Source organism: Talaromyces rugulosus, chromosome I, assembly GCF_013368755.1.
Source record: "Talaromyces rugulosus chromosome I, complete sequence".
NCBI lineage: Eukaryota > Fungi > Ascomycota > Eurotiomycetes > Eurotiales > Trichocomaceae > Talaromyces > Talaromyces rugulosus.
In genome coordinates this window covers 5895285-5921898 of record NC_049561.1, presented here as the reverse complement: position 1 = coordinate 5921898, position 26614 = coordinate 5895285, and the positions used below count along the sequence as shown (strand labels likewise).

Genomic DNA, 26614 nt, shown 5'->3' with positions numbered 1-26614 from the left:
ATTTGTTTCTTATGCAATCTAAAACCCCTTCTGGCGTATGCGGGACATCTTTGTGGGTTCTTCTCTGCAAGTTTTTTTTCGGCGCATTAGTGAAAACTGTATTATTATGTGGATACGGAGCAAATTTGAGTTTTTACCTTTTTTCCTATGAAATCCGTTGTTGGGTCGTACAAGAAGGTTTCGAGAATTGTCATAAGCGCGTCTTGGTTCTGTCGTAGTTGACTGAGTGTGATTTCACAAGTCCTTCGAAAAGGGCCTAAGCATCATAATTAGTTCGTCCATTCGTATAGTAGCAGTATATGCGTTTGACAGGTAGAAGTATTGGGAACATAGCCTTACCATTATAACTATATGCTCCAAAAGCATCAACCATGTTGTGAGTCAACCGGAAAGGGACCACCTCAGGTTTATCGAATGTCAATCCCTGTAGGTAGGTTTAGTTGATATGTTCCCTCTAGTCGTATATTGAAAAGAATATTACCTTGTCAAAAAGACAATTGAAGTCCACATGTAATATCCCCCCGGTGCTTTCCTCAAAGAGTATATTTTCACCATGGCGATCGCCGAGGCTATGTATTTCCATTCTGTTAGGAAAAGGAACAGTAGCCTATAGTGGAACCAATCAACTTACCCAAGAACATGCCCGACTATGGACATCACGGCACTAGTGCGAGTGTATCTCATCCTTGCTGCCATCCATGCGTCCGGGTCGGGGAACATCTCAATAAACCATTCATGTAAAACTGGTGGGAATCTGGTTTATTTGGTCAGAGTCTATTTATTGCAATCTGCCACGTATGGGCTTTGTGATGGGAGTACACTTACTTCGCTAGTACATGGGTCGTGAACAATGGTAGCTTGTCGTCTTCCGAGCAGGCTTCGTTCAAATAATGCCTAATCTCATTATACTGGCCAACCCAGGTTAATTTGATCCGTCATAGTCCAGGGATGGTCTTCTTACATTAGGTGTAATTCCTCTTTCTCGCAAAAGTTTGGTTACGATTTCTCGAAGTGTGCGCAAGTTATCAACCCATTCAATAATGCCACATTCCTCGCTCAACGGTGTCACAGCATAGGTTTTGATGTCTTGTAAAGGTTAGGAATGCATCTTGAAAAGCTATGGATGCTTCGGGGGGTATAAGCTCTTACACATGCGCCGCTTGATAGCTTCAACGTTTCTCTTCAGGAACCCATTGATCATATTGTTGAATTCCATCAGGCGCTGATCTTTCCTGAGATCGTCCTTGGGTTTGCACAATAGGCTGTACACCTTGCCGTCGGTCCCCTGGATGCTTATTTTGCGTGGCTTCTGCAGCGAGCTTAAAACCAGTGCTTCGTCCATGACTCCTATGTGTATATATCAGTATAAATCTGAACCTAATGTGTCATGGACAAGGAAAAAAACCGACTTTCTATGCTGACAACGTCACCTGGGAATGGACGGAAATGCTCAAGGAACGACTTCTCGTGAGAAGGAGGTAGAATTGGTGTCAACATAATCTGAAACGGAACAACCAGCCGACACGGAGCCACCTTGTGGTTGAAGCTTAGATCTCGCGCCAAGCTGATTCTCGATACTTTGTCTCCCACCGGAGCAAAGCATAGTTCTAGCAATTCCTCGGAAAACTTCTGGCCTTGAGTGATCATCGCCCTAATTTCAGACGGCGATACATCGCTCCTGCTCAACTTCTTATTTGATTCCTTTTGACAGTTAGCCGTTAGTCGTGTACAACTGGCATTCTGATGGCATAGGATATCAACATACTATGATCTTGTTAAGACATGTAATGCCTTTGGATGCACGTTCTTTTGATGATGATTTGACTAACGCCAACACGGACCAGAGCCCTTGGCGTGGAAAATGTGTGAGAGTTTTGACGACCACACTGGTCAGCAAGTCTGAAACCATGTGATTAGAATGTGAAATCCGAGCCACGACCTGGGCAAGGACAGTGAAGAGCTTTTGAAAGATGTCAGCAAAAATAAAGGGGTTTCCTGTCCTCATCGAGATCTCTTACCACTTCAGCAGGTATCTGATTTAGATATTTTTTCAGTTGAGAATGCATGCCATCCAACGTCTTCTTGCGCTGAGCGAAGATCTGTTTTTGGAAATCACTTGGAAAGTGTTAACATTAGTAACTTCTTGACGTCAAGTGTTAATCTCTTACCTATTGCTACCTCGCCTGGAGTCAAACGGCTGGTCTATATTTGACGCATGTTCTAGCCACAAAGTAAGGACTTTAGGCAAAGTTTGGAAGACGAATTTGTTTCCATTCTGGAGAGACCGTAGATAGCTGTCTATAGCAAGTTTCGAAGCTTCTCCGCTCAGGCTGAAACTGAGTTAGAAGAGACACAAAAGAAAGGTATTGGCGACAACTTACTATATTTGTGCCTCTTTTCCAGGGGGCTTGGCCCTTTCGGACTCTATGATCTTGTTGTAGTGCCTACCAAGATAGTAGTGAGCTTTCTCCCACCTATGAAATGTTAGCTATGGCATTTCCGGAAGGAAGCAACTTTGAAGACCCTACCTGGTATGTAATTTAATTGCCTCCCGATATCTTTGAATGATGACTTCGGAATGGGTCTGACCAGCTCGATCGGTCCATTTCGCAAGTAATAGATGAGCCTACTTTTATATCAATAAAGATACTCTTTAATTCATCCTAGGTGTCAGATCACTGACCTTTGCCGCAAAGATATTTTGCGCTCCGGCGCCTCCAGTCATTGGAACTGATTCACTGGTTGTAAGTTCGTAGTCATGGGAAACAAAGGCATTCGCAGCTATTGCTCCTTTCAAAGTCTGTATGGCTTTTCGGTGATGCCCATCCTTCCAGAGTAGACGTGAGTGTTCGATAGTGGCAGACTTTGCTTTCAGCTGAGCCGCGTGCATCACTGAATTATAGGCCGGTCCTATATTCCCATTTTTTCGAAAGAGACGAGCACTTGTGAGCCAAACTGTGGCTAAGTCTAATTCCGAGAATGCATTTCTTCTTTCGTTAGCATGTTTTTTGGATGTTGAATAGGATAGGATGTAACTCACGAGAGTGCCATTGCGGCCCTTCTTAACCCTAAGAGGTATTGCTTCTCGGGGATATACACACCCAAGAGATCTAACCGGTGATCCAAGGCATCCATAAGTTTTGCTTTAGCATTTGGTGTCTGCCCGTCTGCGCCAACGATTGCTTCAATCTCTGAGAGAGCGTGTAGCTGAAGCAACTCATCATGACATGACTGTAGAGACAATGTCGAATTGGAAGTCATCGATTTTGCTCTGCTTAGTCTTAAACCTTTAACCGTGTCATGAAATGTAGACTTGTCACCATTACGAAGCGCATTTAATGCAGATGCTATGCCAATGGTAAAATCGCCAGCGTTCTCCTTGAGGCAGAGTTTTAAATATTCGTCGAGCTTGGCCCATTTTGCTGTCAAGAGCGAAGCTTCAACAGCAAATGGAAGAAACCTTAGCGAGAATGTTTCTGATCTTCTAAATGTTTCGAACTTGTCCAGAAGTGCATCTACCATCATTCAGTGAGCATCATACACATGTTTCCGTAATCAGAAAGAGGATTGTATACCTTGTTGGCCCGATTCTTTTAGACAGGTGAGCAACTTCAGCTGTGCATCGCTATTGTCAGGTTCCTCGTCTAATTGCAATTCGTACCAACTCTGCGCAGCAGCCCACCGACCCCCTGTTCGATGCTCGAGGACTTGCTGGTCTATGTTAAATACGTGCAAATGGGAGGAAATGCCTTCAATACCATCCGGCTCGTCGATCTGTGTGTAAATATACTGAAGTCGTTGATAGAGAGGCTCGAGCTGTGCCTTCTTTTTTTTCTCCATAGTACTTTTACGTTGTCGAATATATTGCTCCCAATGGAACAACGCCCTGGAAAAGGACTTGCACTCAACAGCCCTTCTTGATATAACCTCTGGAGGTATGGAAGACAGAATCTGTTCGACATTCTTAATCTGATTGGAAGAAAGCTGGAGAATCATTTCTGTTTGTGGGCGACTGGCCGAAGGATGGCTGGCGAGCATGGCATGTTGCTTCTTTTTCCCCTGAAGCCATCTTGACAGATAATCCAAGACATTGAAAACGCTCTACCGTGTTACGTGAAGTTAGCTGATGGTAAATTCTCCCACGTACTGGCTCAAACTTACCTCGCTACAGAGCAGAATATTTTCCCGCATCCGAGTGCTATTCTCCGGTGAAGGATGGGATAATACCCGTATGAGTTCCTCTCGCACCTCCTGTCTGTGGCCTTCGGGGCCATCCGCTGCAACGTTCAGCACCGCAAATGGTAGAATGAAGGAAGGAATTCGTATGTCTTGCCCGCGAATGATTCTAGCACAGACTGAAAATATCACCTGAACATTTAGACTATAGCCTTTGTGTAGCAGGTCTATCACAAATTTGCAAAGCCATTCGCCATAGCTCATGTTGGGGGAGAATAGTGGATAGCCGCATTCATTTTTTGTTGCGCCAAGGGTAATGGCATATCTCGATGTTAGAAACGGCGTAACAGTGTTTCTCACAATCTCAGGTAAACTGAGCCATCTTTGATGTCTCTCATCTTTCTCAATATCATTAGATGGCGCGGTGATTTCCGTAGTTATTTGACTTGCACTCATGAGGGCTTGCATGCCATAGGCAAGGAAGCTCTGAGCTCGTGTGTTGGATGCAGATAGGAATGCATCTACCAACACATTTTGCAAGAAAAACATGGTGAAATTGAATGTCTCTTCTGTTCGAGCAAAGTTCGAAAGAACGACGATGTCGCTATTTTCTCTCGTCAACTCGACCCGATTTGGATCCAAGCAACCTATAAGTCCAAGAGCCCGTGCAGACAACATGGCGATCATATCGGATTCTGATTGGAATTTCACGCAGCAGTCAAGAAGCGACCTTGTTAGTCGAGAAAGCCCACTGTTGTACTGGTCATTGAGGAATGTTTTATGCATAAGTTCGTCATTGTCGTGTAAGAATGGAACAAGCTCCTTGAGACTTTGTTCAACAACTATTGCACTTTCGCTCTGGCAGCGAACGCTAAACGCCACCAAGCGTTCACTTATATCCGTGTCGCTTCTCATGTCGGTAATTTGTTTTTTATAGCCTGACATCTCAGGGATTGATAGCAGCGATGGTAATGTTTGAAATATTTCTCGCAGCTGGTCGGTATGATCACAAATCAAGTGCTCTACAATATCCACCGCTGATTGTCTGGTAGTTTCTTCCATATTCGGCCAGTATTGAAGGATTATTGCGACGACCTGGTCATGTAGCATTTCAGCTTCTTCAGGTTCAAGATGAGTGATAAGAGTACACCAGACAGAAAAAGCATAGTCGCGCAGCTCCTCGACCTCAAGCGAGGATCTCAGACAAGCACAGATCTACATCACATATTAGTCATTATTTTCCAATTATTTAAATGGCGAGACATACTTGTGGGATTGCAGCATTAACATGATTTGGAGCAAGTTTTATCATCTCGCCGATGGCAATTATATTGCGCTTCTTTTCTATGACGGGATATCTTGCATGCAAATCGTTCACAGTATCCACAAACTCTGTTATAAGACCAAAGAGATGTTCCTCAATAAAAGGCCCAACTCCTAAAGATGATTCCGAGCTTGGGCCCCGTTTTCGAGGAGTTAAACTGGCGAGAAGACGAAGGGCATCATCGAACTTGCAAGGAATCAGCAACCAAAGCAAAAGATATAGATATCAGTAAATATAGCTACCTTTGAGTCTTCGTTGCCTCCAGAGTCGCCCATGTTTTTCAAAAGCTCGCGAGTTATGGGAATTGGTTCAGTCTTAAGTAGCATTGTGGCCGAGGTGCTTTGAAACCTGGAATCAACAGACACCAAAAGTGAATATATCATACCATCATGATCTTGCGCAGGCTGGCTCAACAGAAATGCTATAATCGATGCCAAGTTGTTCCGCTCCATACAAAGCTCAAAAGGTGATTTGGACGAATGAGTGGCTGCTATTTTTGCAATAACTTCTTGTCGGCGTGTGTAGACTAGATATGGCAATGTGTGAGTTTCGGTGAGTCGGAGAAAGTTGTCGACGGACATCCCTAGAAGATCACATAGCTGCTCTGCCATATGTGGGCGATTTCGAATATTCTTCACAATCGTGATTGACAATGATCCCCAAAACGGACGAAGCAAACCTGCCACCGTGGTGGATAGCCTTTGAGCAACTTTTACAAGCTGCAAACCTTAGACCATGTACTTCAAAGTGAAATTGAATGGCTTACCTCTGTGTAAGACACTGCACATATATAAGGATTTGTGTGCCCAAAATATTCAAGAAGACGGAGAAGGATGATATTCAACTCTTCATCTTCACATACTCTGCTACCGTGAGATTCCAAGCTACTGATATGGGATTAAAAAAGTGATCACATACTCTGCCAGTCTACATAGTGTCAAGACACAAGTTTCCTGAGAAGGTATGTCCGTCCGTTCCGAAACACTCTTGAGACACTCAAGGATTATAACGAAATTTTGTCTCCGGACCTCGGCATCAACAGATTTGCAAAGAAAGCACGGAAGGGTGTACCTTTTCATGTTAGAATTTCAAGGCTAACATACAATAGTAATACGTACCCAGCTGCGATTCGTAGTTCTCTAGAGGAGGCTTTCAGAGAGTGAATACACATTTCCCCAAGAACCGATGATCTAAGTGACAAGCGCTTAGTCTCTGGCTCATGGTAGAGGAACCGCCTAACCGCAAGTAGGGAAACTGTGCGCAGAGAGGGGTTTCGTGATACTTTTGGTATCAGTTCAAAGTAGAGATCCCGCAGGTCATCTGCCTCGGTGCTATTCCAGGGCGTAATGGCATCGGAAAGAACTCGTTCAGAATCGCAGGTCTGGCAATAAAAGGAACCGGTGTTTTGACGGATGGTTATAGGCTGATGTCCTGCTCCAGCGCAGGGGATATTCGCAATTAATGCGAAGAATTCACGTTTCTGGTCTTCAGAAAGGCTTGCATGATTTTCTCTTTTGGCTAACGGTTAGACTTGCAACGATTTTTTTTGAATGGTCATAATAACCCACCTTGCAGATTTCATGGTGAGATGAAAATCCATAGAATCTTTACCCTCAACAAGCTTGGAAACTTTCATTATGATTTGCTGAAACAAAGTAGTGTTATCCTCAAACGACATCTCAGTTGCTGACAGCCGAATACGTTTGACTGCTCGGGGTTGTGGCTCATTCACTAGAATAAAAGAATTAGTGGTAAATAGTACATAACACTTGGGTTGTACTCACCTTGCAGTTTACTCGTATCTATTTCCTCGTCTAGCCCATGGGCACTGAGGATTGCGTTGACTGCATTCTGTACCGTATTAAATGAGAAAATGGAAATATTTAGTAAGATACAGAAAGGAAACTAACCTGGATGGACACCGAAGTCTTGGAAAAGGATTCATTATCAGTGCGAAAGTCTGCCAGCTTGGGAACAAGAATGTCTTCAACATCCATTCTTATGGTTGTAGAAACGTTTTCAAGTTCCTTCACACTATCAAGGCAGTTGGACAAGACTTGTTCGATTCTTGCACCCTGGTGTTTTATTTGAGAGGATATGACCGCAGCAAGACTTTCATTGAACATTTTGCTAGCTTGAGCGTCAAGGCATCCTATGCTTGGTATTGTCAGCAATCTTTTGGTTAATTTCTGGGAAAACTGAAGGAACTGAGCAATTAAATCGGCGGCCACTCCCTGCTTCCTGTTCATTTCATATTGCCGTAGCCACGAAGAAGCGCAGTTCCAAGCCCGACGGAACAGATTCAACGCTGTTGCAGAATCCTGTATGATTCCTGCGATTGAGAAGTTGCCCTGATCCACGGTCGTTCTAGGGATCAGAGCGTCGATTAATTGAAGTAGTACTTGGGTTGCTCGACCAGGATCTCCGAGAAGAATCGTGGTTGTGAAAAGAGGTCGAGGAAGGCCCAACTTTGACATCAATTCCTCATTCACCGATCCGGTCATGCTAGGTAGCATGATACTCGCTTTCTCATACTCTGATAAATCAGTTTCTTCCAGAGACTTCAGGATATCTAATATAATATGACTATCTTAGTGAACGTTTTATCGAGAATATTATACATTGCTCCAGCCTACCGGTGACTATGACACGGAGCATCGTCGAAAGCGAATGTCGCAAAGAGGATGACCGTGACATGTTATGCTGAGAGAGCGCCATCAAAGCAAGAAGGCCACTGATTTTGCCTTCTACATTGTCGAGTCGTACTTTGGCGCTCAGCTCGACCAGGAGGGTTGTCAGCCACGCATAGAATGGAAACGGTGCATCTAGCCCCAGGAGCTCTGGTTCAAGCTCGTCTAGCAAAGCACGAGGGGCGTTTTCAACCAGCAGTTGGACAATATCCAAGCAGTTTGACAGATGCTGTTCAGTGTCGCTACCAGGGGGGATATCTCCAGTTGGAGGCACATCATCAGACGCAACTCTCAATGCCACGCAAATCAAAGAGAGTGTGTTCTTTATGCTTTCGCCCGACCGCGGAAACGCAGTTCCAGGGGCTCTCTCGATGAGCTCTTTTCGCAACTGCGAGATAGTGCCATGTGCTTCTGAAGAAAGATGGTGCGCGTCTAGAATGGACGAAGCTGGCTCAGCGGTTTTGAGAAGACTTCCGTTCAAATCCGCATTCCGGGACCTTCTCTGTGCAGTCCCGGCCATAGTTTACTGTTACTCGATTCCATGGAGGACTGTCCAAAGTCGAGAAGCTGAGGACGAGATGGTGTTTGCACCCACCATATGGAAAGGACGACGCGCTAATTCGTCCCGCCAAAAACATTACTAGTGCGTGCCTTGCTTTGTATTGACTAAGCAAAGTGCGGTTAGCGCACCATGTTTTCATTTGTCGAAGATCCACTAATTGTAATTTTCTGTATAGCGATTATCGATAACCGGCATCGGCTTTTTTGTCGCTTTACTAAACTATCAAATAGGACTCGCAAAAAGAACAGTCCTTCTTATTGCTGCGACGTGGTCCAGACTGTGTTTATTTATTTTCAAGCTGACAGAGAATATGTTTACTTGATGCCCTCTGCCGTATTGCAAAACTCGGCTCTCCGTGCGTTGGTATACAGCTAACATCAATTGATCGAAGTATATTTGTGGACAATTCTGGAGAGTCAAGTCCATTCCTCCTTGGACAAATAAGACAAACTTCTCAATATGAAACCGGAAGACGATCACGAAAGTTGCAAAGAAGCCGACAACGATGTTGAGAAACAGGAATTCTTCATGAAACAAGCGCTCTTGATGGTATTCATATTAAATCCGTGTGACCCTAGGCACATAACTGACTATGATCACAGGGAGAAAAGGCTCTGGAAGTCGGAGAAACTCCCGTAGGCTGCGTTTTGGTCTTGGATGGCAAGATCATTGGCTCTGGAATGAATGATACCAACAGATCAATGAATGTAGGTATATTCCCTACATGGGAGTTTTTTTTTAAAAAAAAATTCTACTACTCTACATGACACTAATATAAGGTCGGCCAAGTAGGGTACGAGACATGCAGAGTTTCTGGCAATTGCAGAAGCGCTTCAAACCTACCCAAAGTCGGTCTTTGCCCAGGTTGATCTGTACGTGACTGTCGAGCCATGTGTGATGTGTGCGTCACTTCTACGACAATACAACATTCGCCAAGTTTACTTTGGGTGTGCCAACGACAGATTCGGTGGTAATGGGAGCGTATTGTCATTGCATTCAGAGTCAGTGACCATATCGATATTAACTGATATCTCAGATCGAATTCTAATGAAAGCTTGATTAGTCCTGGTATAGACCGGCCCTACCCTGCGACGGGAGGATTATTTCCAAATGAAGCGATTATGTTGCTTCGAAGATTCTATGTTCAAGAGAACACAAATGGTATTTGGTTTATAAAAAAACATCATGCATCGAATTTGTTGACTGATCTTTGTTATGCAGCACCTAACCCGCGACAAAAGAGTAATCGGGAATTGAAAATGGAATTTTAAACAGGAATTTGAAAAAGAAAACACCCACAGGGAGGGAAAGACCATAAAGGAAGACAGCCGCTAGACTCCAATAATACTACGTTAGTAGCAAGATGAAAGTCGTTAGGCTTTGAACAATCCAGCGATTGAAACATTCCATAATATAAATACATTGCGACTGTAACCCGTAGAATTTCTTCGCTTTTCCCCAAGGATTGCCACAACTTATAGAAACTTTATTTGCCTACTCGCTCAGCCTCAAGCTCTCGCTCAGCTTGTTGGTAATATTTCGCCGTATCCACGCCATGCTAATGAGAAGTAAGCAAAAAACAGCAAAAATAATCTGCTACATCCTCAAGACCGACTCACCTGATTGTGATTGACAAAGTTAAACCATGGTAGGATATGAGCGAACACGCCAGAGTATCGAGAGTTGCGGGCAGCGACTCCTTGCAGGTTCTCCGATAGCTGAGACACGCCGTAGAGAGGTTCTCCCTTCTTCACTTTGTCGACCATTTCCCGCATATCCTTTTCAACCTCTCGCGAATTTTCCGTGAATCCATAAAAGCGGTCTGGACTAGTCAGTCGTTATTCTTTTTTTTTTTCCCTCAGATGAAGCGTACTTGAAGATCTCTGATAAAAGATGTGGAATCCACCGAGAAGACCAATCGCCGTGGCCAGGCGCAACACTGGCGCAAAGCCTGCTCGTCCAACGTGCGAGGGAGAGAGTCGGTCCATCAGCCAAAAACTGATCGGGGAGGCAGCCGCCATGCCACCGGCGACGGCATAATCGGAAGGACGGCCATAGCGAAAGACTCTCTTGAGGTGACTGGAATCAGGTTAGACAGACGATAAAGCAATTGGGCCATGGGAGTCGCGGTGTGTTCGTACGGATCAGAATCTATTAGCTGTGCGATGTTGTGTCAGTTTTGGTTTTACGCGGGACGCAAAGGCATGCAATGGGCTCTCAATTTACCGGATAATCGGTCTTCAATCCCTTGGGAGGGACCAGGGGCTTTGTTTCGGTGGCCATTGTCTCCTGGGACAGTAATGTCAGGACAGGACTGCTGGAAGTTGTCGAGATATGGCGTCCGGAGTGAGGGATGAATGCTACATGTGGTGTCGGGTTCTGGTACCGCCTAGCCCTATCCGGCTTAGCCGCGGTGGTGAGCTTATACATGCGCACTAGTCCAGAATCGGTTAAATGGCATATCGTCGCGTCTAACACGCCGAACGCGACAACACTTGGTGATGCTCTATAGTTTACTAACTTCTGCTCGAAACTCAGATGTGAGAAGAGCCGCGACACACGAAAAATGTCTGATAATGATGTAGATATCTTCGACTACGATGCTGGGCTTGATGAAATCCTGAGTGGCTTGCCCACCGTCGCTCCTCTGAAAGACGCCGCGAACGCATCCAAAGACGCTGATGCTCCAGACACTGCTACTCCAGTGCTAGGTTTGGATGCGGATCTAAAGGCTACCAAACAGAGGGTACCAACAGCCAAACTCGACGAAAGTCGGTAAGTATTCAATGACGAAAACGGTCGCGAGTATTCAACTGACAGCACGGAAAATGATAGTCTCCTTTCACAGAATGGCATTCCCAAGTTACGAAAAAACGCCAAAACCAAACTGAAATTTAAAGGCAAAGGCCATGAGGTGTGCTCTTTTCACCGTATCTTATTTTACGATACTAATGTTCTTTTTCTAGTTCTCTGACCTCGGCCGCCTCCTCAACTTCTACCAGCTGTGGCTTGATGATTTATACCCCCGCGCGAAATTTGCAGATGGCCTTGGCATAATCGAAAAACTAGGACACAGCAAGCGCGTTCAGATTATGCGCAGAGAATGGATTGACGAAGACAAACTCACACGCCGAGACGATTCTCCTTCTACTATTACACCCGTCGCACAAACAACAACAAACTCCAACGAGCGAAGCGACAAGCGAAGAGAAGGGGATGATGTACCAGATGATAATAACGAGCTCGACGAGCTCCTAGCTGAACTGGAGAGGCCGGTCCCTTCTAATGCGATTTGAGTTTCGAGACTTGTCTTTGAATCGGCTACATTAAGGTCAAACGACGATATGACAATCAACCATGTTAAAAAGGGACAATACTTCGGCTGGGCTGATGGATTCCGACGATAAATGACGCCGTGCCGTCCCTATGTTTTCCTGTTTTTTTGCAACACTCGAGGAAGCCGGTGCGGCTATATGCTCACGGCGTCTCAGGTTCTACGGAATGGGCAAGAAGCCGCACAACTAGAAATAGTTGTCTATAATCTACAAGCTTACCGTGAAGAATTCGACGCGCAAGCATGCTGGGTTTATTCTATTGATGAAAAAACACACTATACTCATTAAGATCACAGTAATCGATGATTCACTTTTGCTTCGTATCCTCATACATCCCTTTCTACTTGGTCCATGTTCCAATTGCCTCGTCCACGAGGTTCCTGTATTCCTTCTGCTTGTAGCATTGCTGAAGGAAGACTTTGTATTTGGCCTGGAGTAAAGCCGTCTCGTGGACATCCTTTGTCGGGACAACCTTTTTTCCTGGCTTGCTCATTTTGTCCATGATAGTCCATAGATCTTCCGTCTTGCCTTGGGAATCAGCACTAGCGGCTTTGGCACCCAGCATGGCAGCACCATGACAGACAGCAGCCTGAACATAGCGAGGAATCAGAACAGGGATGTTACAAGCGGACGCGATCAGCTTCACTAGGATCTCATTCTGGCACTGAGAACCGGACATGAAGATTGAGTTGATGTTGTGGCCAGCATCATTCAGGCTATCCACGATTTGCTTCGTCTGCAATGCGATGAACTCTAGTGTGGCATAGTAGTAAATGGACAGACTGTCCACGGACTTGTCACTCGTAAGTCCAATGACAGCTCCCGACATGGACGGATCCGCAATGGGAGAGCGGTTTCCGAACAAATCTCCGTAAAAGAAGAAGTGGCGGCCAAGGTAGGAAATACTAGGGGCCTTTTGATCCTCCATCATCTCCTTCAAGTGCTCGTTTAGGTACTCGTAGATGTTGGTATGGTACGACTCAGCAATGGAGATTGCTTGGTTGAAGGCGGGATGAGTCTCGATGACATGCTTGAGTAGCTCTCCAGTGGCCGATTGTCCTCCCTCGGCCATCCAGAAGTCGGGCAAAATGGTGTCGCGGTATGGGCCCCATACTCCAGGGACGAATACTGGATTGGGAGACATGGCAAGGTGGCAAGTTGAGGTGCCCGCGACGGCAGCCAAACGACTAAAGGCTTGGGTACGGTCGTTTTTCGCAACTTCTGGGTCTAATTCATCGCCTTCTAGGTTGACTTTGGCGCCGACTGTGCCGATCCACCCAGCATAGGCATCGATGACACCACTACCGACTGCAATGCCACTGGGGAGTCCCAGGTCCGCGGCAGCCTTTTCACACAACTGGCCAACGAGCTCTCCAGCGCTAAGGTATTCACCATTCTGTTTAAGGGATGGGTTAGCTTTGACAAAAACAATAAAATCATAACGAATAACGAAAAAAAAAAGGCTCACCACCCCATTAACTCCTCCCATGCGCTTATAATTCTCAGTCACGAGATCTTCCAAACCTATTTCGGTAAGGAAATCGTCTTGCCAACCTTTGACACTACCGTCGACACCAACAGGCACGAAGCCTTGCTTGCACACAACACTGCAAAAGCTTCGCTTCTCATTTCCAGTGGCAATGTGCGTGAGGGCATCGGCAAGATCGTAGAATTTGCATTTCTCGAAGAGCTCCTTGGGCATGTGGTTTTTCAGCCACAGGACCTTTGGGATTTCCATTTCAATGGACATCTTGCCACCAACATAGCGGAGCAGGTTGTGGTTTGTGGCATTGATCTTTTCGGTTTCTTCGATAGGACGGTGGTCCAGCCAGAGAATAACGTTGCGATCAGTGTCAAAATTGGGACCGGTCACGGAGACAGGCTCGTCGGTGTCGGTGTTGAAGAGGGTCAATGAGCAAGTGGCATCAAAGCCAATGCCACGAACCCACTCGGGGTTGACGTTGTGCTGGCTGATGGCTCTCTGTACCGAGATACAGATGCATCGCCAGATATCGGTGGTGGATTGTTCCTAGTGGGAAAGGCTGTCAGAATCAATTGAATTAATTAAGACACAGGTATAATCTATAACTTACATAGTAGCCTTGCTCAGGCTGCCACAGGCCAATATTCTCCGAAGCCAGGCCGACAATATCACCCTTGTCGTCGATGATACAAGCGCGAGCGCTTCCGGTGCCGACGTCGATTCCAATGTAATAATCCATCTGGAGCTGGATGTTCTCTCGCTCGTCCATTGACGCTCCTCGCGAGGGCTGCCTCGACGGGCGACGGAAGGGAAGCGAAGTCATGGCTGCTGGGACAGTCACAATCACAGATCACAGGTGGCACAGTCTACGTCAGGGTAGCAACACAGATAGGTGCTCTTGGTGTGCTGATTGGTACACAAAGTCGACTGCAGTGGTCGAGAAGTCAATTGAACGGGAATGAACAGCTGACCAAAACTAGGTTATGCCGCGATGCTGATATTTGTAGGAGGACCTTGTCATCATCAAAAAGAAGGAAGTCTGGACAGAGACGATGAATGTGACAGGAAAAGGGAAAGAAAAAGAAAAGAACAAGGCTTTGTCTTGTCTGATGCGGTGAAGGGCTGCCGATCCCCGCTCTCTTCCCCCAACGTCATTCCCCCCGGTTAGCGCGGCCCCCGTCTCGAGTGACACCACCACGTACTATTTATGTGATATCTTTATATGGCTAGGACGAGAATGCAGAATGCAATTGGCCATGTTATTACTACTGACAGCAGGTCTGACAAACTACAGCTATCGCAGCTAGTTACTTAGTACTGTGCAGCGACTTCGGTGTCTCGATTTGCCCGTCAGACAGGATTCGCTTATCAGCCATTACACACTAATAAACAAGTAACTACTGTACGAAGGTATTAATGGACTTTGGTCTAGACTCCTTGGTATTATCAATGCTTTACTGGCATTGCGGGCACAAAGGTTATTGAGCACTGCATCTAATATCAGTACACCGAGAGATCAGACGCCATGAACTGCCTACAGTCTAGTTTTAATTTGAAACCATACAATCCCGGCGTGAGGTCTAGATCTTGTTCTTGCCCTTGCAATTTTCTGCATTAGCTACGGAGTAATAAATTAATAATACATTAGTCATATGGTTCATAGATCGCATCGCACATCATACCAACAACTCATTGCCGCTATGCGCGTTTCCGGTTAGCCCGCGCCGGAGCTTCGCCCAACGTCCGCATTCTTGATTTATGCGGAGAGAGAGAGAGACAGACCCTATCTATCAACCACCAAACCAGTGGAAACCAACCAGAACAAGATGCGCGTGTTCGCAGCGCTGTCGTCCGTCTTTCTTCTCCAGATTGGCGCTGTCCTTTGCCAGTCGGCCACTCTGTCGTCCTCTGCCGATATCCTCTTCTGGCCCGTCACATCGTCGTCGTCGTCGAAGCCATCGCTTCTCGCCAAGATCGAGTACGACTCGAAAACCCTCGATACCAACGTCCTATCGTATACTCCTCCCGCCGCCGCAGGCAGCAGCAATGATAATAAGAATGGCCAAGAAGAAGATCTAGTTCGCGTGGGCTTCTTCGTCGACACGCCCGCCAGCCCCAAACAATGGGTCGGGAGCTTGATTTCTCAGTCCGCCTTGGCCACACAGCGCCAGAAGCTTCATTTATATCTTGGAGGTGCCACCGAGCAGCCATACCATGTCTCGCTTTCGCCTCATTTTAATCAATCCTCCACCGATGCTCTCGATGTTGAGCTTGTTTTCTCTAAGCCGGGCCCGCTGCCGGAACTGAATAAGCCTGTGGTGATTAACCCGGATGGAACCAACACGGAGGTGGTTGAGAAGACTCTTTTCCAAAAGTAGGCTTTATCTCCACAAAAAAACCCCCCCCCCGGCTTACTTGCTTGTTGAAAAAGGCATGATGTGCTAACATTTACGTTTCTAGGTACTGGTGGGTGTTCTTAGTAGTGACCTTTTTGGCCATGTCGGGAGGTGGAGGAGGAGGCGAAGGACAACAATAGTTCGATTTATGAAGATAATAGACAAATGCATATTGACTTTAAGTCATAATAATAATGATGATGCCTGCGCCTAAACGCTCCGGAATACCGAAATGCTTGTGGGAAATGGGAAATACAAAAACCAGTAAGAAAAAGGACAATGGCTTAAGGAATGTGCATATCCAAGGTGAGCCGGCGGCGCTGTGCCTGTGGTCTCAAGTCCAATGTCACCAGCCCCTTATCTGTCAATGCCATGATGATATCTTCGTTCTCAGTAAAGATGATGTTAAAACAAACCGCTTCCAAGCGAAACACTGCAGGGCGCAATTCCACCAGCCCATGAGACCACGACGAGTAGGATCGCCAGGTGTTCGGGTAATAACTATTACTTCTCCAATTATTTTCAGTCAGCCCCATTGGATTTAGAGCCCAGACATAAACGACATCCCAATTGGAAATTGCAATGCGGGTGCCTTGTGGTGAAGTGGCAGGGCTGCAACCTATTGTGTTAATCGATGGCTTTTGGTATCCCAAAAGGCGAGCAACTGGGACCCACGAATGTTGAAACAATGTTTCCCATTCTGGTTCATAGATGTTTTCACAGGTTACATATTGAAAATCGTCCCGGTTTTTCAATACGCATGCCACTGTCCAGTGTCCATCCGGGGGGGTTGCCGTTCCAAAGGAGAGGTACTGGTGATTGCAACCATCCTCTTTTATGTCATGCCTCCTGAAGAATGGAGTACTCACGGTGAAAGGTATGTCGAATGACTGCACCTCGCTGAGGTTCTCAAGAGGACGAGAAAGTCCCTCAGTGTGAGGAGACAGAGAAATCCCCCCGTCGTCAGGAGAGACAATTTGGGAATAATCAAACAGCGCGGAGCCTTGGTAGGAATAAAACGCCTGACAATCATTTAATTTGATCCTTTTTACCGGTCCAAATTTCCACAATGGCTGACGTTCAAATTTGGCCCAAGCGGCTCGTCGGCTCTGGGGTTGAAACGGACGGTAGCCACCCTCATCGGCCACTGCTCTCTTTTTATATTTAAGATCTGCTACCCCTGTTAGCTTTGCGGTGAGAGTTAAAAAAAAAAAAAAAAACATGACGGGGCTACGGACAACAGAGGCCAGTCTGCTTATCGACGACTTCAGAGTCATCATCCCAAGTGCGATAGAATATGACCTCATGGTTTATGTCGTCGAGGCGATCCTGCCACGATATAGCAAATCGTAATGTGGGGTTTTTTGTACATGCCAATGCCTGTGGTTTGAAATTGTACCGTCCGTATAACCTGCACATACTGGGAGAAGAATCGGTTGTCAAAGGGATATGAAAAAAATAGTAATAAAAAGCATCCGCGATGCTCCTCTCCATTTGGTCAGAAAAGACATGGTCGATATCTATTTTGTCTTTAATCTTTTGTCCACGCACTAGAACGGCCAAGGAATCATCGTTTGCGAATGCAGTCTTGACAACCGTTCCTGGGTATTCTTCGGGCTCCAGCGGAGAACAATCGAGAGACCGTTGAAAGGATATAGTCCCATTCGAGTCTACATAGACCAGATGGATCCGTGGGTCATCTTTCAACACCAGTGCAAGAGCTCCAGATTTCCCTATGCGGCCTATAGATGAAGCGTCAAGGTCATGCTTCTTGCCGTTGAAGGTACAAGTAGTCCGATCTGCGTAGAAGCTTGCGTTGAGTAGCGAGCCTGCGACACGTCTTTGCAGCAGCGTGAAGAGTTCCTGTGTAGAACAAACGTCGACACCACGCTTCACGCCTGGGGTTCGTTGTAGATGGGCTAGAATAAGATTGCGCGAGGCTGAGGCGATTGCATACAAAGACTTACAGCATGTGGCTGCCTGTATGTATGTCGAGGCGCTTGTATACCCCAGTATAATCTGAATCAGCTCTGTGGGTAGATCGAGCAGCATTGTGTCTTGTTGTGGTCTCTGGTGTCGAGAGAGAATGCATCACTTGGAGCTCATGTTTTTGGCAAACACCTCGAAAAATTGGGTTGTCGACGGGTTGATATTTGATATTTTCTGGCTAATTCATTCAGCCACAGACTGTTGTAACCAGCAGGCTACTTCAGACCATGCAGAATTTCACGCGTGGTGAATACATGAAAGTTGTTGTGGTGTGTACAGGAAGGAAGATGGGCTGTTGCCAAGCGCGATGGGACATCTGGACCCGCCCACATACAATCATATAATAATAGCTTGATTAATATTCGATATTATAACTGACACTAAAAACAAAAACAAAAAAAAAAACAAAATCATCAATCGTCATCGGTCCAAGCTTGTTTCAATGCAATAATAAATATAGTAACCCATCCAATAATAAATGCAAACGAAAATCTAGAATGCAGCCACCAACATCGTCACAGTGACCCCAACGCTGAGCAAGAATCGAGCTATGTACTTCAAATGCTTCATAAAAAAAGGGTATCCTTCTACATACATGCCGTTTTATGCATCTGCTAAATGCTGTCATGAGCTCCCCGTAGCTCCAGTCCGTGCAACCATCCATTCTAAAACGCTCTCGTAGCATAGGACAAACTGGCTAAGATTCTGTATCATACTTGGACGCTGCTTTCGGAAATCCTCGACGGTTTTCGCAATAATATCGACCGCATCGTCCAGTTGGTTCTGTTGCTGTCGTCGCTGTTTCAGCGTGTCCAACACGCTGTCGACTGTGCAAAACGTACCGGTGCGTCCACATCCAGCGCTGCAGTGAACTAGGACAGGTTGCTGCCCAGGAGGTTCAGCATCGTCGATATTCAGGTTCAAACCGCTATTCTTTCTTGTGATTTTGTTGCATTGCTCAACTATTTTGAGCAAATGAGTTGGCTGCGACGTCGTTCCGAAATCTGGCCAGTACGAGTACTGAAGTTGGGAAACCTCTCGTATCGGCTGAAAGGGATATGAAGAGTGCAAGAGGGCGAAATGTCGCACCATTATAAAAGGAGATTCTTCGCTTGCTGGACGTGGCTCTTCTGTATCTGCCTTTGGACTGGGGGATGGGCTTCGCTCCAACGAGTCGTCTCGTGAGCCGGGAGGGCTTCCGTTGCTTTTCGAATCCATAAACACGCGCTTTTCGCCCAGTACCTTGACTTTAAAAGGGCCGTAGTCTCCCGGCTTCCAGTAGGGATGGCATTTGACCTGGCCCCGCTCTACTTCTGCCGTCAGAGCCACAACGACTCGAACATTTTGCTCCCAAATGATGCGCCAGAAATCCTAGACAGAGTTGGTAAGGGGAATTTTAATAGGAAGAAGAAGGGGAAAAAAGCTCACCTCGAATGTTGCCGGAACAGGCGCCTGGGTCGCAATGTAACGCTTGTTAGAGAGCTCAGCTTTGACATGACTTGCATTAATATAGTCGCAGTCGCCTGGATGAACGTCTTGAAGCCGAACTCGGGAATGCTCAAATGGATAAATGTCGTTGTAGCGATTCTTAGAGCCTTTTTCAATTCCAGCAACACGGAATCCGGCCGAGGATTGTTCATCATAGTTGGCATTTGAGGCTAATGCCTCTCGCATACGGTGTAATTCTCGTTCCTCTATCTTGAGGAACTTTTGTGATACGTCGTGTCCTTTGTCTTCAGAAGCTGATGCTTTGCGTAGCCACATGGGAAGTGATTTGTTTCCAGCAGGCGTCAGCGTATCTGGAAGTTTGATGGCCACCTGACCGACACCACCAACCAAGTCCATGTTCTGGCGAATATTACTAAAGAAAGGGTTGGCCGCTGACATATTCGGCAACGAGCAGCCGCCAGCTACAGGAGCAACTGATGGTAGGCTTAGACTCATCGACCGAGGTTGTTTGGCTGAAATTGTCCCTTTGTTTTGCCGCTGATCTCGGACAAGATGTGGGAAGCGTCTGGCAAAATTCACGAACCCTCCACGTAATATTCGGGCGTCACCACGCCAGCCTTCTGATCTAAATTTCTTGACAACGTTAATGAGCGGCATGGTGTCTCGCGGATTATCAGTGTTTGAGTCGTAAACGATGATATAAACACTGCTTTTCCACAGGGAGAATTTGCGTTTCTCGGCATCGCTGGCGAAGGTGTCCTTGAGCTTGTTGGTATTGAAAGAAGGTCTCTTCAGAAGGGTAGTCGGAATACACAAATTCAACGAATCAATGATGTTTGAGTGTGAAAATTGAGGGAATGGCCGCACGTCGAAAAGAAGGATTTTGTCGGAGGCTGTCTGGATTAGCTCAGCACACAAATCTGCTGAGATGAAGCTGGGGGTATCCTGTCCGCGAGAGACCGGGAGAGTATCTGCCCGTCTCGAGTCGTCATCGACGGATGAGGCATGAGACGATTCTACCGGCAAAGACAAGTTGGATTTTCCATGGAAGACGTTTGCCGATTGACTGCTGGGTTCCGAGTCCAAATTGATAGTGTCTGGAGAATCTGTCCTTGGGAGACGAAATGAAGATGAAGTCTTTCTATTGAATTCCGCCCTGCTTTTGGCAAAGTACGAATCACCGACAGCAGCGATCTCGTTCTTTTGGGTGGGAATCTCCTGGGGGCCCTCTTTGTGGGCCAAGGAAAAGAAGCCGTCCTCTGTTCGTGTAGCAGGACCTGTGGAAGTATCCATATACGGCGTGGGCTGGTGAGGGGTGAGGTGATGGGTGCTCTCTGTGGCGGCATGGTTATTCGACCCGGCCAGCTGGAAGAGGCGCAACTGGATCGGATTTGGCGAAACAGCCTGCGGCACGGGGCTAGGAAGAGAAGAGGACGCCTGGGCGAGGGCGTCCCAGTTCATTTTGGTGTGCGGCCCCGGATTTGAGCCCGGTGGGTTGCTGGAGTTGTCGACGACAATGCCGAAATAGTTGGGGCTCGTGGTCGAGCCATCTAGGGCGTATCCTGGAAAGAGAAAAGGCGACGACTGCATTGGGGGGCCTGCTGGAGTGTACGAGACATCGGCGTGCTGGGCAGGACGAAAGCCCGTGTTCCAAGGCGAGCCCGGCGACTGCCTCGACGCCGTTGATCCTTGCATGGCGGATGTGTGTTAAAGGGTGGTGAACGAGCAGTCAGTGTATCTTGGATATGTCTGCATGCTGCAGCAGCTGGCTAGCAACGGCGAGACATGTTCGGGATAGAAGAAACTGGAACGGTCGGGTTGGTTGGCTGGTTCTGGGTTGATCACAACCAGGGAAAAAGAACTGCGGTGCCTCTCGATCGGCACACTCCGGGCGGGGGGAAGACTGGGATCTGATATCAGGACTGATATCATCGAGAGAAGGGAGGAGAATGAGCGCGCGCGAGAGAGCGAGAGGGCGAGAGCCAAGTGGAGCCGGCGGCCGGAGGAACACGATGGCTGGAATATGACGTTATCCCGCGCCAGAAAAGGCCCGGCTGGAACAGGCGGTGGCGATTAGTCTCGCTACTAGCAGTGCGACTACGTACGAGCGTACTTAAAATTGTGATGCACTACTGTGCTTGCATGAACCTTTACTAGTAGTTACAACGTAGAAAATAATATGTATGCACTAGAACCGCCCGTCAGGCTCGCCCTTGAATCGCTGCACACGCTTCTGCTCCCAGTGGTCTAGATCCTTGGCCATAAGCCGCTGCCATCATCGTGCGTGAGCCTCTGATATCACACGATGCTCGGAAAAACTCACGTAGTATTCGTCCCTTTCGCTGCCAACAACGCGCCGTCGTGGGTTTCGCTTGATTCCCTCGTCGCCATCCGGTCCTTTGAGCCCCAGCTCCATTTCCTCGTCCTTGTTGAGCTGGTGCACTTTGCGATCATAGCGCTCGTACCGCAGGGCTGTGGCCGGCGTCAGAACAAACGACGCCGCGAGAATCACCGAGATAAACGGGAGCCCAAAGAGAAGAAACGGGTGCCGGGTCAGTTTCGATCTGTAGACGGCGCCCAGTCGCTCTCCTAACGAGGATGACGCCGTGGGCGTGCGCCGGAAAGTTTTGGACTGAAAGGCCGGCATGAGGTAGGTCGTAGGTCGTCTAGCACTCGCTCAATTCCATCGATGCCGGCGACTGGGCAGTAGTTGGCTGTGGAAAACCTGTAGGTACTAGTAGGTGCGTGTCGTATAAGCACAGAGAATAATCACACATTGTTCTCCGGGTTAAGCATTCGGCGAATCAATGATCCGCGCGGCCGGGTAGGGCGAGCTTTGTAGAGAAAACAATACTAGTAACTTCCTGATATCAATTCCCTCCGGCCGCGCTGTGGCCTCCTCCTCGTGCTCGTCGCAGCAGTCGCTCTTTCTCGTCCTCTGTTGCATCGACTGCTTCCCCCCCGTAATAATCGCTCGCCTCGCTGGTGAGCCTCACCCGACTGCAAAAATTTCGCAGCATCAACAACAATGGCGAACGCGTTTGGAAGCTCGTTGTTTGGAGCAAGTGCCACTGGCCCATCAACGGCGCCACAGCAGCAGCAACAACAACCGACAAGCATATTCTCGTCTGCGAATCCTGCTCCGTCCTCCGGCTTTTCTCTACTAGGCCGTCAGACTCAACAGCAAGCTCCGCAGGCTGGTGCAAGCCAGGCGCAACAGCAACCCTCGGCGCAGCTTGCGCAGTCTTCCCAGAACACCCAACCTGCTTATTTCAACAGCCTACTCGAGAGGGGAAAGAAACGATCCTTTGCTTCTTCTGCTACGCCGGATACCGGGTTTGCAGAGCTGCCCAGCCTTCAATTAGGGCTTGATGATATTCGCAGGAAAGCTAGGGAGCTTGGGACACCCGACGCCAAAAAATCCCAACATGGACCCCGGGATCAAAAAGCGTGAGTGTGGAGAGATATATTTCAAAAAATAAATTTTTAGCTGGTGGTTTTTCGATGCTAACATGAACTATCTATCAGACATTACCTACTTGCAGCTTCAGGAATATCGCCCGGCCACGCTCTACGTGACTTGAGAGCCCTCGACTCGCAAACCGCTACTTCTGCATCCCTCAAACAAATGGATAGCTTCGATCCCGATAATGAAAAATTCATGAGAGGTATTCAACAACGTGGGCGCCAGGCTATGGTCGCCGAGAGCCTAGCCCGTGTTCACCACGATTTCGACGCATTTCTGGAGGAGAAAGTTAATATGAACTGGGACGACCAGCGCCATAGGATTTTTCAGCACTTTGGCCTGTCATCTAAGGATGGCGACTTTGACAACCGGGGCTCATTCGGCCGTACTACGCAAGTAAGGCCCTCGGGACCGTCGGGTACACGGAGTGTTTTCGGACGTTCTGCTCTGGAGAAATCAGTCATTGGGCTGCCCGGAAATCCAATTGCGAGTTCGCAACTGTTTGCGGACCCCAATGAAAGAGGCGACACAGTGTCACAGAGCCCAGACAACCGCTTTCTACGGGAAAAGATGGGCATTTTCGGTGAAAAGGTGCGGCGTTTGAACGAGGCCAGAATGGAGGATAGGCCTTATTCGATCCTTCACGAATTCGGAGAAGTTGAAGACCATGCTGGTGGCGATGTAAGTCCAAGGACATGCGACCAAAGTTACTTTCTACAGGCTAACAAAACTAGGTACCCCGTCAATTGACAGAAGCTTATCATGCATTAATATCAATTACTGGAGAAGCGCGCAATGTATCTAGTTTCGCTGATGCGGGGGCCTTGAAGGAGAGGCGCTTTGCCAACGATTATCTGAACGAGACCTCCACTTCCAAGGACGCCATAACCTTGAGAAAGAAGGTCATTGAAGGGTCAAGAGGTTTCCTGGAACGAGCATTCTACTCTGAAGTTGAGGCCGCAATAGCCAAGAATCCACGGGAAGCGCAAATTGGCGGAATTCCGTCGACCATCAACAGAATCCGGGCTTATATTCGCCTTCGTGCCACCCGAAAAGATCTTGCCCCGGACGGAACGGAGTTGCAGATTGTTGGTGACGACTATTGTTGGATATTGATCTTTTTCCTTCTTCGCAGTGGATTTGTGACCGAAGCTGCCGAATATGTCAGTTCTGATCCGGGTTTCAGATCGCTCGACCACAAATTCGTGACCTACATGACGACCTATGCTCAGAATAGGAGATTACCCCGAGACCTGCAACAAAAGATCAACGGAGAGTATCAACAACGCTTGCGCAATGCCCCAGAGAACACAGTCGACCCATACCGTATGGCATGTTACAAGATAATCGGCCGCTGTGACCTCAGTCGCAGAAGACTAGACGGCGTTGGCCAGGGTGTGGAGGATTGGATGTGGTTGCAATTCACCCTTGCCAGAGAAGATGATCGTGTTGAAGAAATTGCTGGAGACTTCTTCGGCCTTGAAGATATCCAAACCGATATTTCCGAGATTGGCCAACGAGTCTTTGCCAAGGGATCGGATAGTCCCGGTGGCTATGGAACTTTTTTCCTCTTGCAGATTTTGGGTGGGATGTTTGAGAATGCAATTTCATACCTTGGATCTCATGCTCCAGTTAGCGCCGTGCATTTCGCCATTGCCCTGGATTATTACGGGCTTCTGCGCGTTTCCGACTTTTACACCGCGGGCGAAGAGATTCGTAAGTAGTGGCAAAAATCTTCTACCCCTAGGATTATTTACTGACTTGTTTCAAAAAGTGTCTTTTACTACTCAACAATTCCCTCAAATAAATTTCGCATACCTGATCACACAATACACTCGCGAATTCCGCACAGGAAACGTCGATGCCGCTATTGATTATTTTGCACTCATTTGTCTAAACGCAGACCTCCCTGGATCCCTTGGTAATTCACAAGCCTCTGTATGCCACGAGGCACTGCGAGAATTCATTCTCGAGACCAGAGACTTTGCGAAACTACTTGGTGACATTCGCGCCGATGGCGTGAGAATCAAGGGAGCCATTGAACGGCGCCTGAAACTCATCAAGCTCATCGACCAAGAGGAATTCCTCAGGACCATCACAATCCAGGCTGCAGCAGTGGCGGACGACAAAGGATTGGTGGCCGATGCAGTGCTTTTATACCATCTTGCCGAGGACTACGACCACGTCATTGACATCATCAACCGTGCTTTGTCAGAAACCGTTGCGCTGGACTTGGGCCAGTCCGTATCCGACTTTCAACCTTTGAAGCCCAGAGAAGTCCATGGAGGAGACGCGGCTGCTTCAGCAGCACCTGGTAGTAGTCTCAGTCTCACCACTGTCGACAATCCAGTGATTCTAGCGAAGAACATGATCAGTCTGTACAACAGCAATGCACTTTACTACCAGAAAATCCGCCAAGTCAACCGTGATGGATGTGGAATTCTGTTACAGATGATGGAAGCCAAGGTCCTCGTCGAAGCCGGGAGCTGGGCACCAGCATTAGACGTACGCTTACACACCCTTTTTTTTTCTTTTCAATTTCTGTTGAGCTAACCCATTTTCAAAGGCAATCCACGCCCTCCAAATCCTACCCTTACGTGCCAAGGGTTCCGTGCCATATATCCGCAACGCCACGCAAGCCTTTGCCGGTTTGCCTGGCGTTATCGCGCGTAATATTGGCCATTTGATCATCTGGAGCATAACCTGCATCGGCCGCGAGCGCGAGCGCCTCAACTCGGGCGCGTACGAGAACGCGATTCGTCAGACTTTGGCAGAGGATTTGCTGGTTATGGCTAAGGATCTTATGCTGTTTTCGGGTATGATTAGGTATAAGCTGCAGCCGCGGGTGTATGAGACTCTGGCTCGTGCGGGGGCTGAGATTGGAGCGTTTTGAAAATGTTGGAAATGTTGTGAAGATGAGAGAGGAAGAGAGGGAGGAAAAGAAGAAAAACATGCCGGGTGTAAGTAATCTGAATCGTTAGCTTTGACAGTCAGCTTGGAGTCGATACGATTTAGAAAATATCTACGATTATTCACACAATGTCTATGCATCAGATGACAATCGGTGTTTTATTGTGTATGTAAAGCGAGGACCTATGCCGGTTGTTTAGGGTATTCTCTTTTGTAGATAAATCGGAGGCCGGGAGCCGAGAAAGACACCACGTTTATACACCCTCCGTCTTTAACATAGATTCGGAACAAATCCATGCCCTCGCCATCTCGCTTGTGAGAGCAGCCAGTATTTTAGACAAGCAATTCTCGAGGACATCATTATATTTCAATTTTTCAGACTGAAAGGAAATAGTCCCTACATGGCCCTCGCATCCAAACTCCGACCCGTCTAGATGACTCTAAAGTCTCCTCTCCTGAAGCTAGGCCAATCTCTCACTGGAAAAGTCAGTACATATACTGTCGCCAGACAACTCGGCGAATTCATCTGGCTAGCAAGCTACCTACCAATTACAGGTCTTTCGAGACCCAATAATGACAACTTTTTTTTTTCTCGCTAACATACGTTGTTAATAATAGTGACAGGACCGGACAAACTGTCATAATCAAAACTGCGCGCCATTTCCGCATCACAAACGAGAGGGACGTCATTAGGAAATTCTAGGACAGAACACCGCATCTGCGGCCCTTGATCGATGAGATAACTGAGCCACCAGCAGCCCCGCCTGCCATCGTGTTGAAACATCTCGAGGATGATCTGCTGGCCGCTTCGGGAACGAAGAGGCTTAGTGGAAG

At 47.4% G+C, this 26614-nt stretch overlaps 10 protein-coding genes across 10 annotated transcripts; 4 read left to right on the top strand and 6 right to left on the bottom strand.

Moving 5' to 3' along the window:
* Nucleotides 1–104: 104 nt before the first annotated feature.
* Nucleotides 105–8710, bottom strand: TRUGW13939_02026 (uncharacterized protein; the record flags this gene model as incomplete). The annotated part of the gene is made up of 26 exons (XM_035485222.1): nt 105–256; nt 340–424; nt 482–569; nt 632–754; nt 826–908; nt 962–1086; nt 1150–1347; nt 1410–1701; nt 1766–1960; nt 2019–2115; nt 2169–2330; nt 2382–2474; nt 2529–2626; nt 2684–2987; nt 3041–3515; nt 3576–4101; nt 4162–5391; nt 5444–5686; nt 5743–6219; nt 6267–6363; nt 6419–6571; nt 6619–7011; nt 7069–7231; nt 7285–7351; nt 7411–8072; nt 8137–8710. 26 exons carry the CDS (start codon nt 8708–8710, stop codon nt 105–107), a joined length of 7155 nt encoding a protein of 2384 aa, XP_035341115.1.
* Nucleotides 8711–9211: 501 nt separating this feature from the next.
* Nucleotides 9212–10023, top strand: TRUGW13939_02025 (uncharacterized protein; the record flags this gene model as incomplete). The annotated part of the gene is made up of 5 exons (XM_035485221.1): nt 9212–9301; nt 9355–9459; nt 9545–9753; nt 9816–9913; nt 9974–10023. 5 exons carry the CDS (start codon nt 9212–9214, stop codon nt 10021–10023), a joined length of 552 nt encoding a protein of 183 aa, XP_035341114.1.
* A 215-nt stretch (nt 10024–10238) lies between these two features.
* Nucleotides 10239–11035, bottom strand: TRUGW13939_02024 (uncharacterized protein; the record flags this gene model as incomplete). Its single annotated transcript, XM_035485220.1, has 5 exons — nt 10239–10310; nt 10372–10574; nt 10626–10831; nt 10894–10910; nt 10979–11035. 5 exons carry the CDS (start codon nt 11033–11035, stop codon nt 10239–10241), a joined length of 555 nt encoding a protein of 184 aa, XP_035341113.1.
* A 283-nt stretch (nt 11036–11318) lies between these two features.
* On the top strand, nt 11319–12048 carry TRUGW13939_02023 (uncharacterized protein; the record flags this gene model as incomplete). The annotated part of the gene is made up of 3 exons (XM_035485219.1): nt 11319–11527; nt 11588–11666; nt 11719–12048. The coding sequence occupies 3 exons, from the start codon at nt 11319–11321 to the stop codon at nt 12046–12048; spliced, it is 618 nt and encodes a 205-aa protein (XP_035341112.1).
* Nucleotides 12049–12427: 379 nt separating this feature from the next.
* TRUGW13939_02022 (uncharacterized protein) lies at nt 12428–14393 on the bottom strand (the record flags this gene model as incomplete). Its single annotated transcript, XM_035485218.1, has 3 exons — nt 12428–13483; nt 13556–14116; nt 14181–14393. The coding sequence occupies 3 exons, from the start codon at nt 14391–14393 to the stop codon at nt 12428–12430; spliced, it is 1830 nt and encodes a 609-aa protein (XP_035341111.1).
* A 1003-nt stretch (nt 14394–15396) lies between these two features.
* Nucleotides 15397–16106, top strand: TRUGW13939_02021 (uncharacterized protein; the record flags this gene model as incomplete). Its single annotated transcript, XM_035485217.1, has 2 exons — nt 15397–15944; nt 16031–16106. 2 exons carry the CDS (start codon nt 15397–15399, stop codon nt 16104–16106), a joined length of 624 nt encoding a protein of 207 aa, XP_035341110.1.
* Nucleotides 16107–16250: 144 nt separating this feature from the next.
* Nucleotides 16251–18018, bottom strand: TRUGW13939_02020 (uncharacterized protein; the record flags this gene model as incomplete). The annotated part of the gene is made up of 2 exons (XM_035485216.1): nt 16251–17137; nt 17205–18018. The coding sequence occupies 2 exons, from the start codon at nt 18016–18018 to the stop codon at nt 16251–16253; spliced, it is 1701 nt and encodes a 566-aa protein (XP_035341109.1).
* A 561-nt stretch (nt 18019–18579) lies between these two features.
* On the bottom strand, nt 18580–21099 carry TRUGW13939_02019 (uncharacterized protein; the record flags this gene model as incomplete). The annotated part of the gene is made up of 2 exons (XM_035485215.1): nt 18580–19326; nt 19384–21099. The coding sequence occupies 2 exons, from the start codon at nt 21097–21099 to the stop codon at nt 18580–18582; spliced, it is 2463 nt and encodes an 820-aa protein (XP_035341108.1).
* A 493-nt stretch (nt 21100–21592) lies between these two features.
* TRUGW13939_02018 (uncharacterized protein) lies at nt 21593–22051 on the bottom strand (the record flags this gene model as incomplete). Its single annotated transcript, XM_035485214.1, has 2 exons — nt 21593–21673; nt 21728–22051. The coding sequence occupies 2 exons, from the start codon at nt 22049–22051 to the stop codon at nt 21593–21595; spliced, it is 405 nt and encodes a 134-aa protein (XP_035341107.1).
* A 381-nt stretch (nt 22052–22432) lies between these two features.
* On the top strand, nt 22433–25763 carry TRUGW13939_02017 (uncharacterized protein; the record flags this gene model as incomplete). The annotated part of the gene is made up of 5 exons (XM_035485213.1): nt 22433–22854; nt 22933–23551; nt 23605–24586; nt 24645–25375; nt 25437–25763. The coding sequence occupies 5 exons, from the start codon at nt 22433–22435 to the stop codon at nt 25761–25763; spliced, it is 3081 nt and encodes a 1026-aa protein (XP_035341106.1).
* Between the last annotated feature and the right edge of the window lie 851 nt (nt 25764–26614).